This window comes from Hippichthys cyanospilos, chromosome 1 (assembly GCF_059441005.1).
Source record: "Hippichthys cyanospilos isolate Australia breed blue-spotted pipefish chromosome 1, RoL_Hcya_1.0, whole genome shotgun sequence".
In the NCBI taxonomy this organism is placed as follows: Eukaryota; Metazoa; Chordata; class Actinopteri; order Syngnathiformes; family Syngnathidae; genus Hippichthys; species Hippichthys cyanospilos.
The window spans coordinates 33,384,547-33,402,084 of NC_142369.1; the positions used below are offsets into that span (position 1 = coordinate 33,384,547).

A 17,538-nucleotide genomic window follows, 5' to 3' on the forward strand; every position below is an offset into this window, starting at 1 on the left:
AAAAACTCTTGAAGCAGACTCCTAATCCTTCCCCATCTCTCGTCAGGAGTTGTTTACAGTAGTCAGGTCACGGTAGTCCTTTTCAGGCAAATCATAAAGGTGTTTGTACCATCGAACTCCCTTCAGCATCCTTCATCAACTTAAAACAAGCTTTTATACTATAGATCACAAACTATTAATAAAAAATAAATAATACATTATGCCATAACAAGCAGCATATTAAGTGTCCAATTTGTATGCACATCTATATGACTCAACTAGATATAAGCAACACACTTGTCATGTCTCCAGTCACTCCTAGATGGGCACAGCTTGTTGAAGAAAAACAAGCTCAGGGCTCCCATTGAATTGGCATTAATCATTGGTTTCACTTTATATTGATTTTGTCTTGTATCTGTATATTATTTTGTAGGTTTTGCCAACCAATACCCTCCAAGGCCACGATCAAATTTTCAAGTATTGACCGGTCTGTGTTGATAAAAAGGTAAGTTGTTGCTCACAGGATCAAAATTGACTGCTTAGTTGACCAGTTGAAATGCATTGGTTTCAGATTTCTTTATGAATACCAAAGTTCAATTGGAACCATCCAAACCCAGATGTTCTACTGTGAATAATCAGAATACTGACAGCTGATAAACGGAACTTAACTATGCCAAGCTTGACATTCAACAGCGATAGGAAGAGTCAGAAACTTTTAATAATTAAAAAGCTGTCTGACTGAGGAAAAACAAAACAAACAAAACATTAGGAGCCACAAAATTTTTGACATTTAAGGTAAGCTATGCCTACTCAGCATGTAGGCAGTCCAGGGCAGACATGCTTACCAGTCTGCCACCGTGATGCCCACATTTAAAATAATTAGCATGTTGTTTACGATGTAAACAGTTCATAGTGTAAATTTTACATTTATAAAGGTTGACAAAATAAACACCTTGGGTTAAAAATATGACTAAATAACACAATATTTATTTTGCCTACTTTAAAACCAATAATAGTAAAGGCACATAGATTATACCGGGGGGGGGGGGGGGGGGGGGGGGGGGGGGGCAAACTCATTTTCATGGTGGGACACATTGCAGTTACAGTTTCTGTCAGAGGGCCAGAATGACTGCGATTAAAATCAGTTTTAAGTGTGTTTGTCACACACTTAGCTAGTTTTGAAAACACAGGCTGGTAAAACCTGTTCAAAAGAGAGATTGAGAACAAAAAAAAAGTATTTTTTTGTTTTTTTTCCCCCCCAAAATTTCAAAAGTTGAAGACAACTTGCAAGTTTGATATTTTAGCCAGAAACGAAGTCAAACCAGCATTTCGCTGGCCACATAAAAATGATGTGGCAGGCCAGATCTGGACCCCGGGCCTTGAGTTTGACATCTGATGATTATACCAATAAAACCGGGCTGTTTTTTGTTAAAGGGATACTGTGTAAGATGTAGACCGTATTTCATTAAAAAAGGAATAATAAAAAAAAAGGGGGGGGGCACTTCTCTGGAGGCTGCCATGTCTGTTATAGCTACTGACAATGGTAAATAGCACCTCCTGCTGTCTGTAATGAAAAACTGTCAAATTTTAGTGTCCTTTTAAGACTTTTTTTTTTTTTTTTTTAAGTGTGGTCTGCAAAAACAACAGCAATACAGACAAAAATGTTCACAATAGATAGCCCACGTTATATGAATCACTGGATTAAAGATATTCAATAATTATAATTATTCTCAACCAGATGCTGTCCTACACAAATGTGCCTTGAGAGTTCATCATAAATGCCAGCCCTGGACGCCATTAAGCTATGATAATTTTCAAATATATCTTTTTCCATCTTGCCACACAAGCGACATATAGATACCGGTGGAATTTAAAAAAACAAACAAAAAACTCTTGAATTAGATGGCAGAAGGAAAAAGAAACATGTATTTCCACCAGTTACCATTCATACAACATAAAGTGTTATGCTTCATGTCTGTTGTGTATATTAGCTTTCCTGTTCTATTAAAAGAGCCCATATTTCACATGGAATAAGCCCATTTGTAAGTAAATTGAGAAGAGATCATAAATATTTTAGTAGCCATTCATTTTTGTGACTTCATTGTTTGGCGTGTACCATGACTATTTATTGCGAAACGGGCAGCTGTGCTTGATTAAGGTTGGGAAACACTGAGCGAGCATATTGGCCAGAATTACATTCAAGCACCAGCTGATATGAAACAAACTGTACAAGTAATGAATCTCACCTTTTGGCGTTTCGCCACGATATACATGAGGAGCTACAGGCTAAATGTAATGGCAAAAGTTGACAGAACCAACCGTTCATAGCCACGTGGGAAGAAAACAAATCAAATCTTTGACTTTATTTTCAGTTTTACTGGGTAGATGGAAACATGACCATTAATAAATCAGACATAAACGGCAAGAAGCATATAAAAAGTATAGGATTTCTAACATCGGCATAACTTTACAATTGAATCTTTGCTAGCAGAAGTTCAAGAATGAATAGCAATGTTTATTGTGCCTTTTGTACCGAATATTTTAGTGTCGCACTCTTATTGGGACTTTACCTTTTGCTCAGAATTTTGGTTGTACATTTCCCACTGAGTTTTTGTTATATCTTCCCATGCTGTGTGTGCACCTTGTGTTATTAAAACCTTATTTGAACTTTTACGAGCCTCCTGACTGCTTAGGGTCCTCTGTCCGTTTGGATTCCAAAGTAAATTTTTGACATAAAGATGAGATTATTTGTGGAAAATATTATCTGACAAATGGGGGAAAAAAAGTACCTCTTGATTACATTAAAAAAAAGGCCCCTTAGTTTAATATGAAGAAAAATCAAGGGTTAAAAAAATACATTTACAATTCAATTAAATATGAATCTTAAATATTTCAATGAAATTGCAAACAAACAACCTTAAAATGTTTTGTTTTTGTTGATTTAAAACAAATTTTTAAAATGGTTTTTGCACAGTGTCCCATATCAATTGCTTCAAAATTAGAGCATAAATAGCAAATCAAAATTTGAAATGCAGAGGTTAAAATCGAAGAATTTACATGGTGATTAAGTTAGTTTATTTTTTGTCCCCCAGAAATGCAATCAGTAATTGTTCTACCCACAGCAATATTTGTACAGTAATATCTGTTAAATAATGTTTTTGAAATGTTATAATTATGCGTGCTATTTTGCACTAGGTAACTTTGCTAAGTGCTGTTGACCCTTGCTTGCTCCGAAAACTTTTTATTTGCATTATGCGCTTGACAACGATTTAATTAGCACATGAAAAGATCGCAGCCGTGCTTGTTCTGCATCACAATTGCTAATGTCATCATTATTTGTGGCACATGTATAAATTTAGCAATGACTAATGCTTATTTTGTTTTTACTTTTAGTTTCACCCTGCATGTTCAGGAAGCTCAGTCCACTATATTGAAGTGTAACACGTGTGACAGCAGTACAACTAAATATAACATATGATATGAATGATTATATTGGGTGTATAAGATCGTAAGGCACACTGTCAGCTTTGGAGAAAATTGAAGGCTTTTAGGCGCGATTTATAGCGCGGAAAATACGGTATAATTATATCCATCCATCCATTTTCTATTGCCGCTTATCGCCACAGGGGTCGCAGGCTTGCTGGCGCCTATCTCAGCTGGCTTCGGGCAGTCGGCGGGGGACACCCTGAACTGGTTGCCCGCCAATCGCAGGGCACACAGAGACGAACGACCAATAAAGCGCCCAATCACACCTAAGGACAATTTAGTATGTCCAATTCACCTGCCATACTTGTTTTTGGGGAGTGGGAGGAAGCCGGAGCGCCTGGAGAGAACTCACGCGGGCTCTGGGAGAACATGCAAACTCCACACAGGAAGGCCGGAGCCAGGTGGATTTTATTCGGGACCTTTGAGCTATTCACTGCGCCACCGAGCCGCCGGTATAATTATGTATGAAATGTTTTGTTTTTTCTCCCCTCCATATTTTATGGTGGCCCCAGGAGGCGCTTTCACAGCATTTGCCTGTACTGCATCATAAGACAAGTTCTGATGGACTGATACGGACTTTACAAACAAGTAATATTAAGATGTTTTCATTTGAATGATATCACTGAGTTTATATTGTTTCATTTTACGTACATGCATGTTCAAATATATCCTTATTACAACCCAAATCATACTTTGGAAAGAATCAAGGAAAGTCAAATTGGCAATGTACAGTGCAGACGAACAGCCCTAAGGAATTAAAGATACTGTCATCTTTGCAATATTTCTTCTTTGAGTGCTGTCAGCAGCTAAACGTGTTCATTTTTTACCCCACAAGATTATAAGCAGAGGGCAACTTTCTGCCTTTGTGATAGTTGCAGCAATTTTAGAGTGTTGCCCGGGCTCGTCCTATGACTAAAAAAATGGATAAAATAGCTCTTTCTTGAATGAATCAGAACTTTGAAATATTGGACAAATTAAACTTAGGACTTCATTAGTATTGTGAATAACAGCGTTACTAAAACAGGTAAAGCTGTCTGTAACAAGTAATTTTATTAATTACTATTTAATGTATAACTACAGGGGTCCTGTTACTGTAAAATGGCACATTATAATGTACTCAGATGTTATGGTTACTTAGCCAATCAGGCGGGCACAAGACATGCACATTTAATATCCTTTTTTGGCGAGCAGGAGAGGTGATGGGCACATAAGTAATGATGATTGACTAAATGTGGAGCACAATTTCATGGTTAGTCAGGAAGGTGGGTGGTAATCCTGTAAAATCCACTTGTTAAAATAAATCGTGTAACACATATTTCGTTTCTATGGACCAGAGGTCCACAACTCAGGTTTTCGAAGCTGGATGTACCTCTTTATCGCTGCCTGGAGCTTTTTTTAAAAATGCAATTTTTTTTAATATGGTTTGCAAACATGCCTCAAATAATCTTACAGTTTTCCAATGCTAATATGTGATACAAGCCATTCTTTTTTATTCCGATTAGAAAGCTGCAACTTCTGTCTTCCTATTACTTGTGCCCAGCCCTCAGATTTGGAATCAGAAGCAGTCCAAATTGAATCATTTCTCCTTGAAAAATACCGTTACACTTTCGAAACACAAAGACATAAAACTTAAAACAACTGTGATGAGAAATAATTGCAAATAGAAGGGAAGGAGATGTTGAATATTTGAACAGGAAACAATAAAAGCAATGGCGCCACCCCCCCAAAGAAGAAGAAACAAAAACATAACAACAACAACATAATGTTCTCCGAAAGGCTATGAGTAGTTTCATTTCGTTATTTTCACATTGATTATTAGCAGGTTTTTTCAACAGTCGTTAATGGCTTTGGAGGCAACCTCGGCTGATTGCACTATTGGCTTTTTTTTTTTCTTAAATTTTCCGCAGGCGTACTTTTTTCAAGGATAGTTTTTTTGTGAGAAGGCCTCAAGGTTGTGGATGTGATACTTCTACATTCACTATTGTTGGATAGCAATTAAATACTGTTGAGATCCTGCACAAAACGAATATTCACCTTCAGGTCCTGTGTAAAAATATGAATACCTCCAGAGTTCGTATTAAAACCGACTTCTCAAGCTTGAGTAAGTTAATGATCTGTTTCATGAAAATGAAATGAAATAAACAGTAGTTTTACAGTCTATTCTTCAGCCATGGCAGCAAACTTGTGGCCAGGGCTGAATAAAATTATCTCTGGAACTAAAAGACATTATCACCCCTTCATTTCCCCAAGGAGTTTACAGTAGAGGTAAGGGTGAGTGTGTATATATGTGTGAGGTGTATTGTCCGGGGCACATTCGGTTAACAACCCCATTAACTGGCTCGCAAAGCAACCCTAGAGCAACGATAACATCAATTCTGGCTTGGGGAGTCATTACGTATCAGCCAGAGATATACAGTACGTGTCCTATCGGAAAAGTGAGTTGAAAAGTGGTGGCAGCAAAGTCGCTAAGAGGGTGGTAAGGTGTCACCACCCGTTTGTCACACCAACCGTCTATCCTGCCGTCAAGCCCCGACTTGGCCATACAAATAAATAATGTTCCAACAAGTTCCCCAGGCTGCTTGGCAAGGAAGGACGGGGTTGTTTATCTGCCTTAGTTGTGTCTCCATAATACACAGTCATCTGATATTTCTCGATGTGCTCTGCAGAATAACTACGCACAACATACGTGCATATAAACATGCTTACATTCTTGTATGAAGACCATTCATTCCTCAGATAGGCACACAAATGCACACATGCAATCTCATTACAAAATATACAAACACATTCCAATCATGCCAAATGGCAGGGGAATAACGCCCATAAATTCTTCAAATCAACACGTGACCCATGTGACAATATTTACACACTCAAAATACACAACCCACACCAACAGCAAATCTGAGATGCTGCAGTGTATGAAGGCGAACACTGCGCCCGCTTGCTGTTCGTAGATGATAACATTCACACTCTACAGATGGCGAAAAGAAAGGTCAGGGTTTTTTGCCGCCCTTTCTCTTCGCTTCTGCACCACGGGTTACCCGTGAACAATATAATTCCACGGAGAAAGATGTTTGTGTGCTCCAAGTGTTAAATAGCTACATTACTCAAAGGCAGCCTTAACTGCCTCAATTAAAGTCACATAAAGGTGAATGTGAGAGTCCTAATGGCAAGGCAGGGTCTTCTCTTTTAAAGGAGGCGAGGATAAAGAGTTTTCCCCTGAAAGAGTCAGGTGGATGTAGAAATTCTCACACTCCCAACATGGAGGTGGTAATAGGAATTAGGTATAGTGCCAAGAGAGGTGCCGCAGACGAAAGACACCTGAGTGGAAAGGGGTCAGTCAACACCTCGCACATTGGAACACATTGGGGCGGAATTTTTTTTAAAATTTGGTACAATACTCAAATGTTGTATCCATTTCTCTGTCTGCATACATTTTTTTTTCTTTCTATTAATTTTATATACAGGAATGTTTCAATCTACGACGGCTGACTTATGTTGAGAGACCAAGGACAACAACCGATCAAATGCAAATATGCAGCCTTCAGGTCATGTTGAATGTCAAACCCAAATTGTCTGTCTACAAAAAAAAAAAAAAAAAAAATAAATGGAGCACTGTTCCAGATGTTTGGGGTGGAGTAAGGCCTAAGTTACAATAAAACATACTTTGTGGGGTTTTGTTAATCTTTCAAAGCGATGGCAGTTTCAGCCCCTCCTACAAAACACCATCATGGATTAATTTTATGAATTTGTCCTTGGATTTGATATAACTTCACTTGATTTTTGATATAAGGCTGTGACTTCATGAACTCAATGTGAACTCATGAACTTAAAGTGTCCTTACCTTGGACATTGCATCATCACCCCTGGTTGTCCGGGGATCTTTCACTAACCTGGCTTTATTATCACCCAATTTGAGCTGACTTTGAAAGGCTACAACATCATCAAAGGGTGGAAGGCTTGCTGGTGCCTATCCCACCTGACTTCAGGTACTAGATAAGGGTGGCAATCAGGGTGTCCCTGAGCTGATTGCCAGCCAATTGCAGGGCACACGGAGACAAACAAGCATTCACACACCCAGTCACACCTAAGGACAATTTAGGAATTTAGTACACCTGCCATGCATGATTTTGGAGTGTGGGACGAAGCCCGAGTACCCAGTGAGAATCCACGCGGCCTCGTGGAGAACACTTTTAACAACTTTAGATGAAGAAATATTAAAACGGATGAATTACGCATAGTTTAGTTTTGGGGAAAAAAGGTGTTCCGATTATTCTTCAGACTCCATCAGGGTATTGTTAAATTAATATTGAGGTCTTGCTGGGCATCAAGCCCAGAAACCATAAATGAAAGTATAGTGAATATTATTTCTATCCTCTGCATATCTTACCTATGTTATCTCACCATTGTCCTACAGCTTTAATGTCTCTCAGTCTGGCAACTGAGGTGTATTCACCAAACATAAAGGCAAATTTATATTAACGTCCTAAACTTGCAGAGACTAGATCACTCTCATCTTAGATGGAAAATCCATTGCTCTATGTTGCAGAAGAGGCCTTACATGTTTTTTTTTTCTTTTTTATTAATGTATTTATTCATTTTTAGAGGAATATATACATATATATCTTTGTACTTGCTGGATTGTACCATATTAGAAACTCAAGGGCATTGTCTGCTTTATCAGTAGTTGGTGAGTCATCAGGCTAGTTGGTAAATAAGAGATGCTATCAGGTGTTCATGGTGCCATTGAGGGCCCATGTTCAAATCAATAACATTCCAATTCTTAGCTGATCCTCATCTCTGATTAGCAGGAAATCCAATACACAACGTTGCTGACCGTTACTAAATTAGAACAAAGTGTTGCAGTTTAGACCTTTATCTTTGGTCTTGTGTTTAACTACTGATATGAAGTGAGCCGATGCTAGGAAGATATTACACTGAGAACAACCTATGGCTGCTTAAATTGTAAATTCATCTGGGCCTGGTGAGAAGGGACTCTAAAAAAAAATCATTATATCAGATGCACTTAAGTGTTTTCTTGCGAGGGTCTGGTAAAGTACTTTTTTTTTTCTAACCGTGAATTTAACCGTCGTGGAAGATTGGTTAGTGCGTCCGCTTTGCAGTTTAGAGTCCCGAGTCCAATCTTAGCTCTCCTTAATTTATGTTAGCTTTTTTTCTTCGTTATTGTTAAATGACTTTGAATGTCTCAATCCACCTCATGTTATTCACACAACCAGGATCAAGACTATACATTTTTCTTATTTACATAAGTAAGTTTGTCCTCTTGGTCAACATTAACAGCAAGCGAAACGGATACTCATGAAAGAAAGCTAACATTAGCGCAGATTTGCAACCCTGTTACTGTGATTAAAGTATATGTATATATTTATTTATTAAATCATGTAATAAAAACTTTATCTGTAAGCTAAACTAATTAAGCCTATGCTGGTTGATTACGTAATATAGATGAATATGTAGCAAAAAGGCTAAAAAGAGGTTTACTTTTAACATTGTAGCACACAAATTTGAATGACCCAGATATCATTTTTTTAATGGGTATCAGCAATGGCACAACTGGTTTGTTGACAGGACTAAATAAATAAATACGACGACTCTTGCATTGAGGCTTGCAAAACTTAAAACTCAAAACTGGGACTGTGACGAAAAAACGCTAAAAAGAGGTTTACTTTTAACATTGTAGCACACAAATTTGAATGACCCAGATATCATTTTTTTAATGGGTATCAGCAATGGCACAACTGGTTTGTTGACAGGACTAAATAAATAAATACGACGACTCTTGCATTGAGGCTTGCAAAACTTAAAACTCAAAACTGGGACTGTCTTGGTTAAATTGGGACCTCTGGTCACACAAATAATGGCACAAAGCACTAACATTATTAGATATTGCACACGTTTAGTAAAATATGTACTAAACAGAAAACTTTGGAATAAAGAGCAAGTATGACTGCAGCAGGTCGTTTCTGCTTAGTACGCAAATTAAGATGTGTATTTTTGTTGCAAAAATTATTTTGTTTTTCCATTGTTCAGCAGACACCATGCCACAGTCACAGAATCACAGGTGATAATGCCAAACAGCTTTATCTTACCAGTGTTGAGGTCTTTAAACTCATGCGAAAAGTGTTCATTCTGGTGAACCCATTCTCCATTGCATTTGAAGAAGATCTGCAAGGCAGGTGTGGCTTGACAGCGCAGTTTAATGGGATTGCTCTTCACTATGTAGGCGTCCTCTGGCTCCTGAATGAAGTGCGGCAGGGTGCCCTGCACTGAGGGTTGGGAACCCGGTGCAGCATCCCCTGTAGGACCTGGAAATAAACACCTTGGTTATTAAACCGATACACTTCAGGGAGTGGACAATAATGGCACATTGAAAATAGCATTTAAATAGCCAACTCACTCACATGCGGTGTTGAGCAACAGCAGTTACTTGCTAGTTTAATTACATTTCTTGAAGGTTTAATTACATTTCTCTGTGGCATTGCCGTAACAGGTATTTTCATCAGTTCGCATTTCACTAATGAAAGCATTTTTGTGATTATTTACAGTTATGTGGCAGCTGCTTTTCCCAAGGCAGTTTTGAACCTTAAATGTATCAATTCCATTTGACATCACAGACCTCTCTGCCCTGTTAGGTGTAGAAAACATTTCATTTGGAGACAATGGCAGAAAACGGTGAAGAGATGTGTTCATGTCGAGAATCCCCATGGCCAAAACATAACAGGTGCTTCTCATCACGTTTTTACAAACCATATGTTCCAGTGTTTACCGGAACACGCACACACGCACATTCCAAAAACATGCATGGTAGGTGTATTGGAAACTCCAAATTGCTCTTTAAGTGTAATTGTGAATGTGAGGTTGTTTGTTCCTCTGTGCCCTGCGATCCCCCGCCTACTGCCCGATGACAGCTAGGATAGGCATCATTAGGCCAGTGACCCAAGTAAGGATAAGTGGCTAATGAAAATGGATGGGCGGATTGGATATTTTGTTTAGTTCAAAGGGGTGGAAATATGTTATACAATGTTCATGAAGTGTCTTGTACAATATCATTAGTATGTGTGCTCTAAATTGTAAATGCATACACACTTTAAGTGTAATATGATATTTCCTAAGTGCAAGTTCTGATTCTGGGGGGGCATTGATTTTGTACAGCCTAAAAATCATTTGGGGGGAAAAGCCGATGAGGGACTATGTTGCAGGCCAAATTTGAAAGTGACTGTCCACAATTTAAGGTTGCTCCACCCAAATCGTATGCATTGCAATGCATTTCCCCTCCAACACACATGGGAAAATACAGGTCTTAGCAAACAACAGGATATCTGTGATTTTGTTACATCCAAGCTCATTCTCAGAAATACACCCAAATCACATTAAGACAGCTCCAACTAAGCTATTCAATAGTAGAATCAACCTTGAAAGTGATTGTGTATCTCCACGGAATCCAATTGTGACCCATAAAATCAAATTGACCTCCTCACGATCTCTGAGTCAATTTTGTCCTTGAGCACAAGCACAGCTAAAAAGGTAAGAGATGAATAGTGAATGGAATAGAAGACAAGCAATGGGTGACATTGCATTTGTTATCACATGTCACAGCCCCATATATTCAGACCAACTACATTTGATACACTTGCACAGGCTAGATCTGTTACAATGCATTCACAATTTACATGATATTAATGCTTAGTTAATATTAACATGGTAGGAGAGGTACTAATTCAAAATTATGCTTGCCATTGGCCTCTACTTTGGAGTCCTATTGAACTACAATGGAAATGTTTTTTTGGACACAAGGATGCTTTGCAGGACCGTGAAAATGATCATAATCATTTGAATCAGGTGTGTTTAAGAAAGAAGCATCGAAAGTATGCAGGATAGCCTAATCCCTGCGATCTGACTTTTTGCATACGTTTGATATTTAACCACTTTGATGTTTCTCCACAGTGACTGTTTCTTCCTTTCTGATGCAGTGTTGTTTATTGGAGTGATGGAATCAATCACAGTCATAACTGATCAAACTATGGATTGACCAAAAATCTTGTGGTATTTGAGAGGTTAGTAGCAATCACGATTTGTCAAGAAGGTTTTATATGGCTGACAACACTGTAGAGACTAACATCTTCCAAATTATAACCACTTGATTTGCAGACAATTCCAAAGCCAGTGCAGGACAATGTTTGTTCAAGAATGCTTCTTTTGGGGTAGGGTTAGCTCACTTTGGCATTGGAACTTGGCAAATTCAGCAAGTTCTGCCACAGACTAATATAAAAACTATTGTTGTAGAGATAACACTGCGCTTCGTGGCTACAGTTGAGTTTCCCTTGAGGAGGTACCATTCCCATACTCAAACAGCTCAACAGATGCAGTACTGTTACGTGCCACTTTCACCCCGACAACTCTCCTGTGTGTGATCCTGTTACTTATGTGGCGTGCACTGCAAAGGTGACGGGAGAGTGTGAGTTCCATTGAGGGATAAGGATGTGAAAAATAAAAACATTCACAAAACTAAACTCAACAGAAATAAACTTTGTATTAACACCTTCACTGTTCATCTTCAATCATCTTCATTTTAAACAATACATCCAATACAATTATTGAATGGTTTGCTCACCAAAGGCCTGATTTAACAGATGTTGAATGAGTTTGTCATTTTCCTCATCACACAGTGCCTGACATGGAATTTTTTATTAAGTTTAGATATGATCTCTTTTGTATTTGACTTACTTTTTTTCCTTTCTTACTTTTACGTCAAAATACAAATATACTGATGAGGCTTCTGGGACAATGTGTCCTAACTTTTGCTAGTGACGCGACAATTGTTTGACATAAAAACACTGAGCAAATCAATTAAGTAAACCAGCCTAGTGTCCAGAATTATTGTCCAGTCACACAAGGATTAGGTTACTGTCAAGAAGTGTCAGACCAGGACGTTTCTGGACTTGGGATTGTTGTTGTGGGTGGTGTTGTAATTGGCGTTGACTGCAGAAATGGAGAGGGATCAACTATGAGGAATGGCTAAGGAATCACATTGTACGGAAATCAAAAAGTTTTTTCACCTCATCAGGAATCTCTAGTAGTAAAAAGAATCCAATACAATCCACTTTAGTTATAAGCACAATTTTAACAAAGACAAGGTTTCCAAAGTGCTGTACAGAAAAATTATAATACAATAAATAGGTAACATTAAAAAAGTAACATCAAGTAAAATAAATAAAATAAGATCAAATAAATTCAAAGTCAGCACTGCAAGGTGTCAAAAGCCATGTAGAAAAAGTGGATTTTATGAAGAGTTCTCAAAACAGATAAAGAGGAGGCCTGTCTAACATGCAGCCGCAGTTCTTTTTTTTTTTTTTTTTAACTGACAGGCGTTGCAGTTATTTGAGGCTTGGACACACAAGAAAGGCACTAATGCATTCTGATTCCTAAGTAAATGACATTCTTTGCAAAGTGTAAGGGCTAATTTCCACATCAAGGATTTATTATTGACAAAATGAAAAAGCACAATAACCAATTTTGGTTATACTTTTGGTTGGAAGTTTGGAATCAAGAACTTATTTGCTGTCATCAACATGATTCGGGAACAGAAATTTTGGGTTTGACTTATTATATTGTGGAATGGTGACAGTCAGTCTCTGGAGATGTTAGGCATTTTTGTTTTGTTTTGATAGCAGTTATCATCAGCCTGTCTGTGTTGTGTCCGGTGACTGTCAACTTTCTTGGTCTGAAGATTTCGGGTTTGAGCTTTGGAGAGCTTGCTGAGAGTTTGCTGGTTAAATACAGAAGGCATCTTACCATCTTATGGCAGTTTTGTCGGTGGGAGAAGGCGCCATGTACTGCTGGTCCTGGCGATGGGAAAATTAAGCTTCATGAACCAGTTGTAATTTTTGGACCTAAACCACACCACAATATAATGAAACAAATCTCAATCTAAATACATGTGTTGTTTCCCTGCCCTGTCCAAGATAAAGATAAAACAAAGTACGAACACCTGCGAGATGAGAACCATCTCGAGAACAACACTAGGAAGTAACAGGACATTGAGAAACTCCATTCAGAGAGGCCCGAGTCCAGATTCAAACCCAGAATCTCTGGAATTTGAAGCCAACATACCAAACACTGCTCCACAGGGTTGTCACTGCTTGAAATGTTATCGTTCGCCTTGTTCTTGCAGTGAGAAATGAATCCATGAAAGTTTGCATCAGATGGGGGCCTCAATAACTCTCTTTAACTTAAAAAAAATAGTAAAGTTGAAAAAAAAAAAGCAAATAAGTGGATCAGTTTTCTACGTCCTGTGTTTCCTTTCACTTTTGCTCCTTCACATCGTGTGGTTTCTCTGTGTGGGTCTGTCGGCCATGAGCAGGTAGGAATGTATACTGTTGTCCTGTGCATGGGTTTATTTGAGGGTTTGCTTTCTTTCTAAAGAAAAGTTAAAAACAACAACAACAAAAAGTTGTTCTTTTGAAGCTTTTGATGCTTAGCAGCACTGGTATGTTTGCAGTCAGGCTACCTGATGTGCAAATAACAAGTATTGACATGAGTGTTCCTATTTGGTGGATTGGAACTATGCCATTCAGCTATCTATTTTCTTACTTCAGGACACATATGAACTGGACCTTATCTCAGGAGACTTCGGGCGAGAGACTGGGTACAAACAAACAGGAATGGTTGCCAACTAATCCCAATTGAGAAACAACAATTCAGACTTAAATTCAATCGTATTATTTAAATTAAAAAAAAAAAAAAATCATACTACACCATGCTGCCCACAATGTTTTGCATCCAACCAGGCTCAAACTTCAAGGGCTTGACAATAGGCAGCACCTTGGCATAATGTTCAGTGCTTGAAAATAAAAGCTTCAAAACATTCTCAGTTGAGGTTTACTGCCAAACTCAGTATACAACAAGGAGAATCACACATTGCATTTGAAACAAGCACACAATGTGGCATTTAGCTCGGACAATGCTAATGCTAACACAATTTGTGTGCAGATATAATCCTTTGTGCTGTATATTTTAACATTAATGGACAGTCAATATAACTACACACAACTAAAAACAAGCACACGAAATAGCATTTATTCTGCTAGCATAATGCCAACACATACATGGAAATTCACATTGGGTCTAAATCTTTGTGCAATTACATAAATAATTGCAGCAGCCCAGACATTCATTATAACAATCCTGCACTCATTTATATGTCCGTTAGCCTCTGCAGAAACTAACTGATAGGTGGCAGAAGGACATTCACTTGATGCAAAATTTTATTTAATGCAATTATGTTACTATGTTTTTATATGAATAAATATTTTTGATTAGTCCTAGTTTTCAGTAAAACTTATATCTCAAGGCACCATTGTATTTTTTTCCTTTTTTACTCGACGCACATAAACGCACATAAACACATTACACACATAAACGTAAATGCTGAAACTAATGTTGCAACATTAAAAGGATTTGAGGTTTCAATGCTTTATTTTTTTGACACAGCTAAACATTAATTTGTCGAAAAGTCCTCCCACCCCTACTGACACGCTCCTCCCATGGAAATCCCGGATGTCCTCTCCTTCTTCGTCATTTGTGCAAACATTCTCATTCCTCTTCCACTGGTAGTCATCTTGGGACCGGTCCAATTTGTATGAAATGGAGGTCTCCAGAAATGCTTTGAGGAAGTCTTCTTTACCCAAGTGATGACTATTGCGAACTCAGAGTGTAGATCGGTTGCTCTTCGCTGTATTTCTCCGCCCACCTGCTCACATCCACACGTGCCATGGCTCTTGCATTTTTGTCTTGACGGATAAGTTAAACTGTCTTTTTCCTTTCAAAATGGGTTAAAGTCCAAGGTAATAAAAGACTAAAGGGCTCTGTTAGACAAAAGTGCATTTGAAAGTGCAAATCTGCTACAACAGATGCATACTTTCTTGAATTAGAGGTATATATCATCATTTTAAGACCTGCAAATGACAGATTACTTATTTTGCATTCAAATTAATGTTATTCAAACACAGCTATATGGAGAATTGTCAGGTTTTGAGTTATGTGGGTATAAGTCAACCTCCCCAACATTATAGTCAAGAATGAGGAAAAAAACCCTTGACTTGTGCACAGAGAAATACAGTTAATATAATAAATGTGGACAGTTCCCAATATACTTAAAAAAATGAAAACACCATATTAGTTTTACATTTTTATTTGAACAAATGAAATAAATATTTTTTGACAGTATTCAGATTCATTGAGGTGCATCTGTGCATACCGTTCACTATATTGGGTTAGTGTAAACATTTGAAATATGGCTGGATTTTGATCGCTTTCCAGTTTTTAACCAACTGTTGTTTTTTTTTGCTGTCGTTGTTGTATTTTTTTTTTTAATGTTGGAATCAATGTCTGGCTGACTAAAGAATTGGATTGAATTGAATTTAATGCACAACACTGATGTGACAATGTAGCGTAATGAAAGCAATGCTGATAAACATGTTCAGACATAAAATGGTCTGTACCCCGGCAAACTGAGCTCGGGCTTTGCTCTGCAGGGAAGCAGTCTTTCTGTATCCATCCATCACCACATGTGGAGTTTGGCCATTATAGCAAATACCACAAGCGGCTTTCTACACAATGAGCTCTTTGCTGGATGAATTATGAAGCATCTGTCTCAAAAATGTCCGTTACCTTAAGAATGTCTAATTTTGATAAACATGGTATTGTGAGAGAATGTAGTCGATTAATAGGAAAACTTAAAATTTTACCCAAAGCTACGTACTCCTTGTTGAACATACATACATACATACATACATACATACATACATACATACATACATACATACATACATACATACATACATACATACACACATACATACATACCAGATTATATCAGATTTTTTTTTAATCATGAGTACATATATGATGACATTGAGATCATAAATGTATTAAACACTTTAAATCAAGACTACCATGCACTGAGAATTTGCAGCCATTTATGTGTGTGTGTGTGAACAAAAAAAATTGATTTTTTTTTTTTTTATTAATTTTTGAAATATTTGAAGGTTGACAGGGTTCATACTTTTGGAACTTCTAATTTGTATACCCTAAATACCAGACATCACTGTTTTTCTTTGTCCCTTCCAAAAAAATATATTACATCTGAGAAAATGTATAAGCGAATTCCAAATTAAACATGCACTTTATTTATTCTTAATATATTTATTTTAACACAATAACCATTCAATTCTCTATTTTGGTTATGGATCCAAGTGTTTGATTATCAAACTGTAAACACATACACTGAATTAAATGCAATCTCGGCATTGCTGGCGGAACGAAATGTTCACACCAAATCCTAAACTGCAAAAACCTCTTGAAAATTAATGTGAAGAACAGAATTTCTATGCACCACAGGAAAACCAATTTGAGCATCCGCAGAGCTTTGGTGCAGCACTGTCCATATTTGTGCCAGAACCATGTGTAAAATAAAAGTCACTTTTCATGCATATATTATGTGTGTATGTATTGTGATAACATACATCAGACTTTTGGAGGATTTTTTTTTTTTTTTTAAGCCTCATTATTATAAAACAGCTGTGTCCAATCTTTTTTGTGTGACGGACCAGTTGAGACACATTCTTTTCGCTGAATTTTACCTTATTGTTTTTAAATAAATTTGCTTTAAACACAACATTATCACAGGCAGTGAATTCAAAATTGAAAAATGTGTTATTTTGGTTAATTTCAAACATTATTCAACAGCATGAAAAAAATGTATAACAACATCATTGTGTTACTAAAGATGGGCCGGTTAGTAGTTATGAACACACCTTAAGATATAAGTGGTGATTGCTTTAGTCAGGTGACTAATGATATTTTAAGTTACTGCTAAACTGAAACTAATTGTACGGTGGCCCTGAAGTGCAATTGAAAAAAACAAATACCTAAGCAAAATTAAAAAAATGAAAAACGCACTTACAAAAGACGAAAAAAACAAAGAAAGAAAAACGCAATTCAAAAACAAAACACACGCAACATTTCGAGAAACAAAACAATGAAAAAAAACCG

The 17,538-nt window shown here is 37.4% G+C and overlaps 1 protein-coding gene across 2 annotated transcripts in view; it reads right to left on the reverse strand.

The window, feature by feature from the left end:
- Positions 1-17,538, reverse strand: part of unc5db (unc-5 netrin receptor Db) — a 223,741-nt gene that overhangs the window by 111,586 nt on the left and 94,617 nt on the right. For both annotated transcript variants that reach the window (XM_088426309.1, XM_088426300.1), the window contains exon 2: positions 9,576-9,791. In XM_088426309.1, coding sequence (XP_088282435.1) covers positions 9,576-9,791 — 216 coding nt within the window. The remainder of the gene's footprint in view (positions 1-9,575; positions 9,792-17,538) is intronic.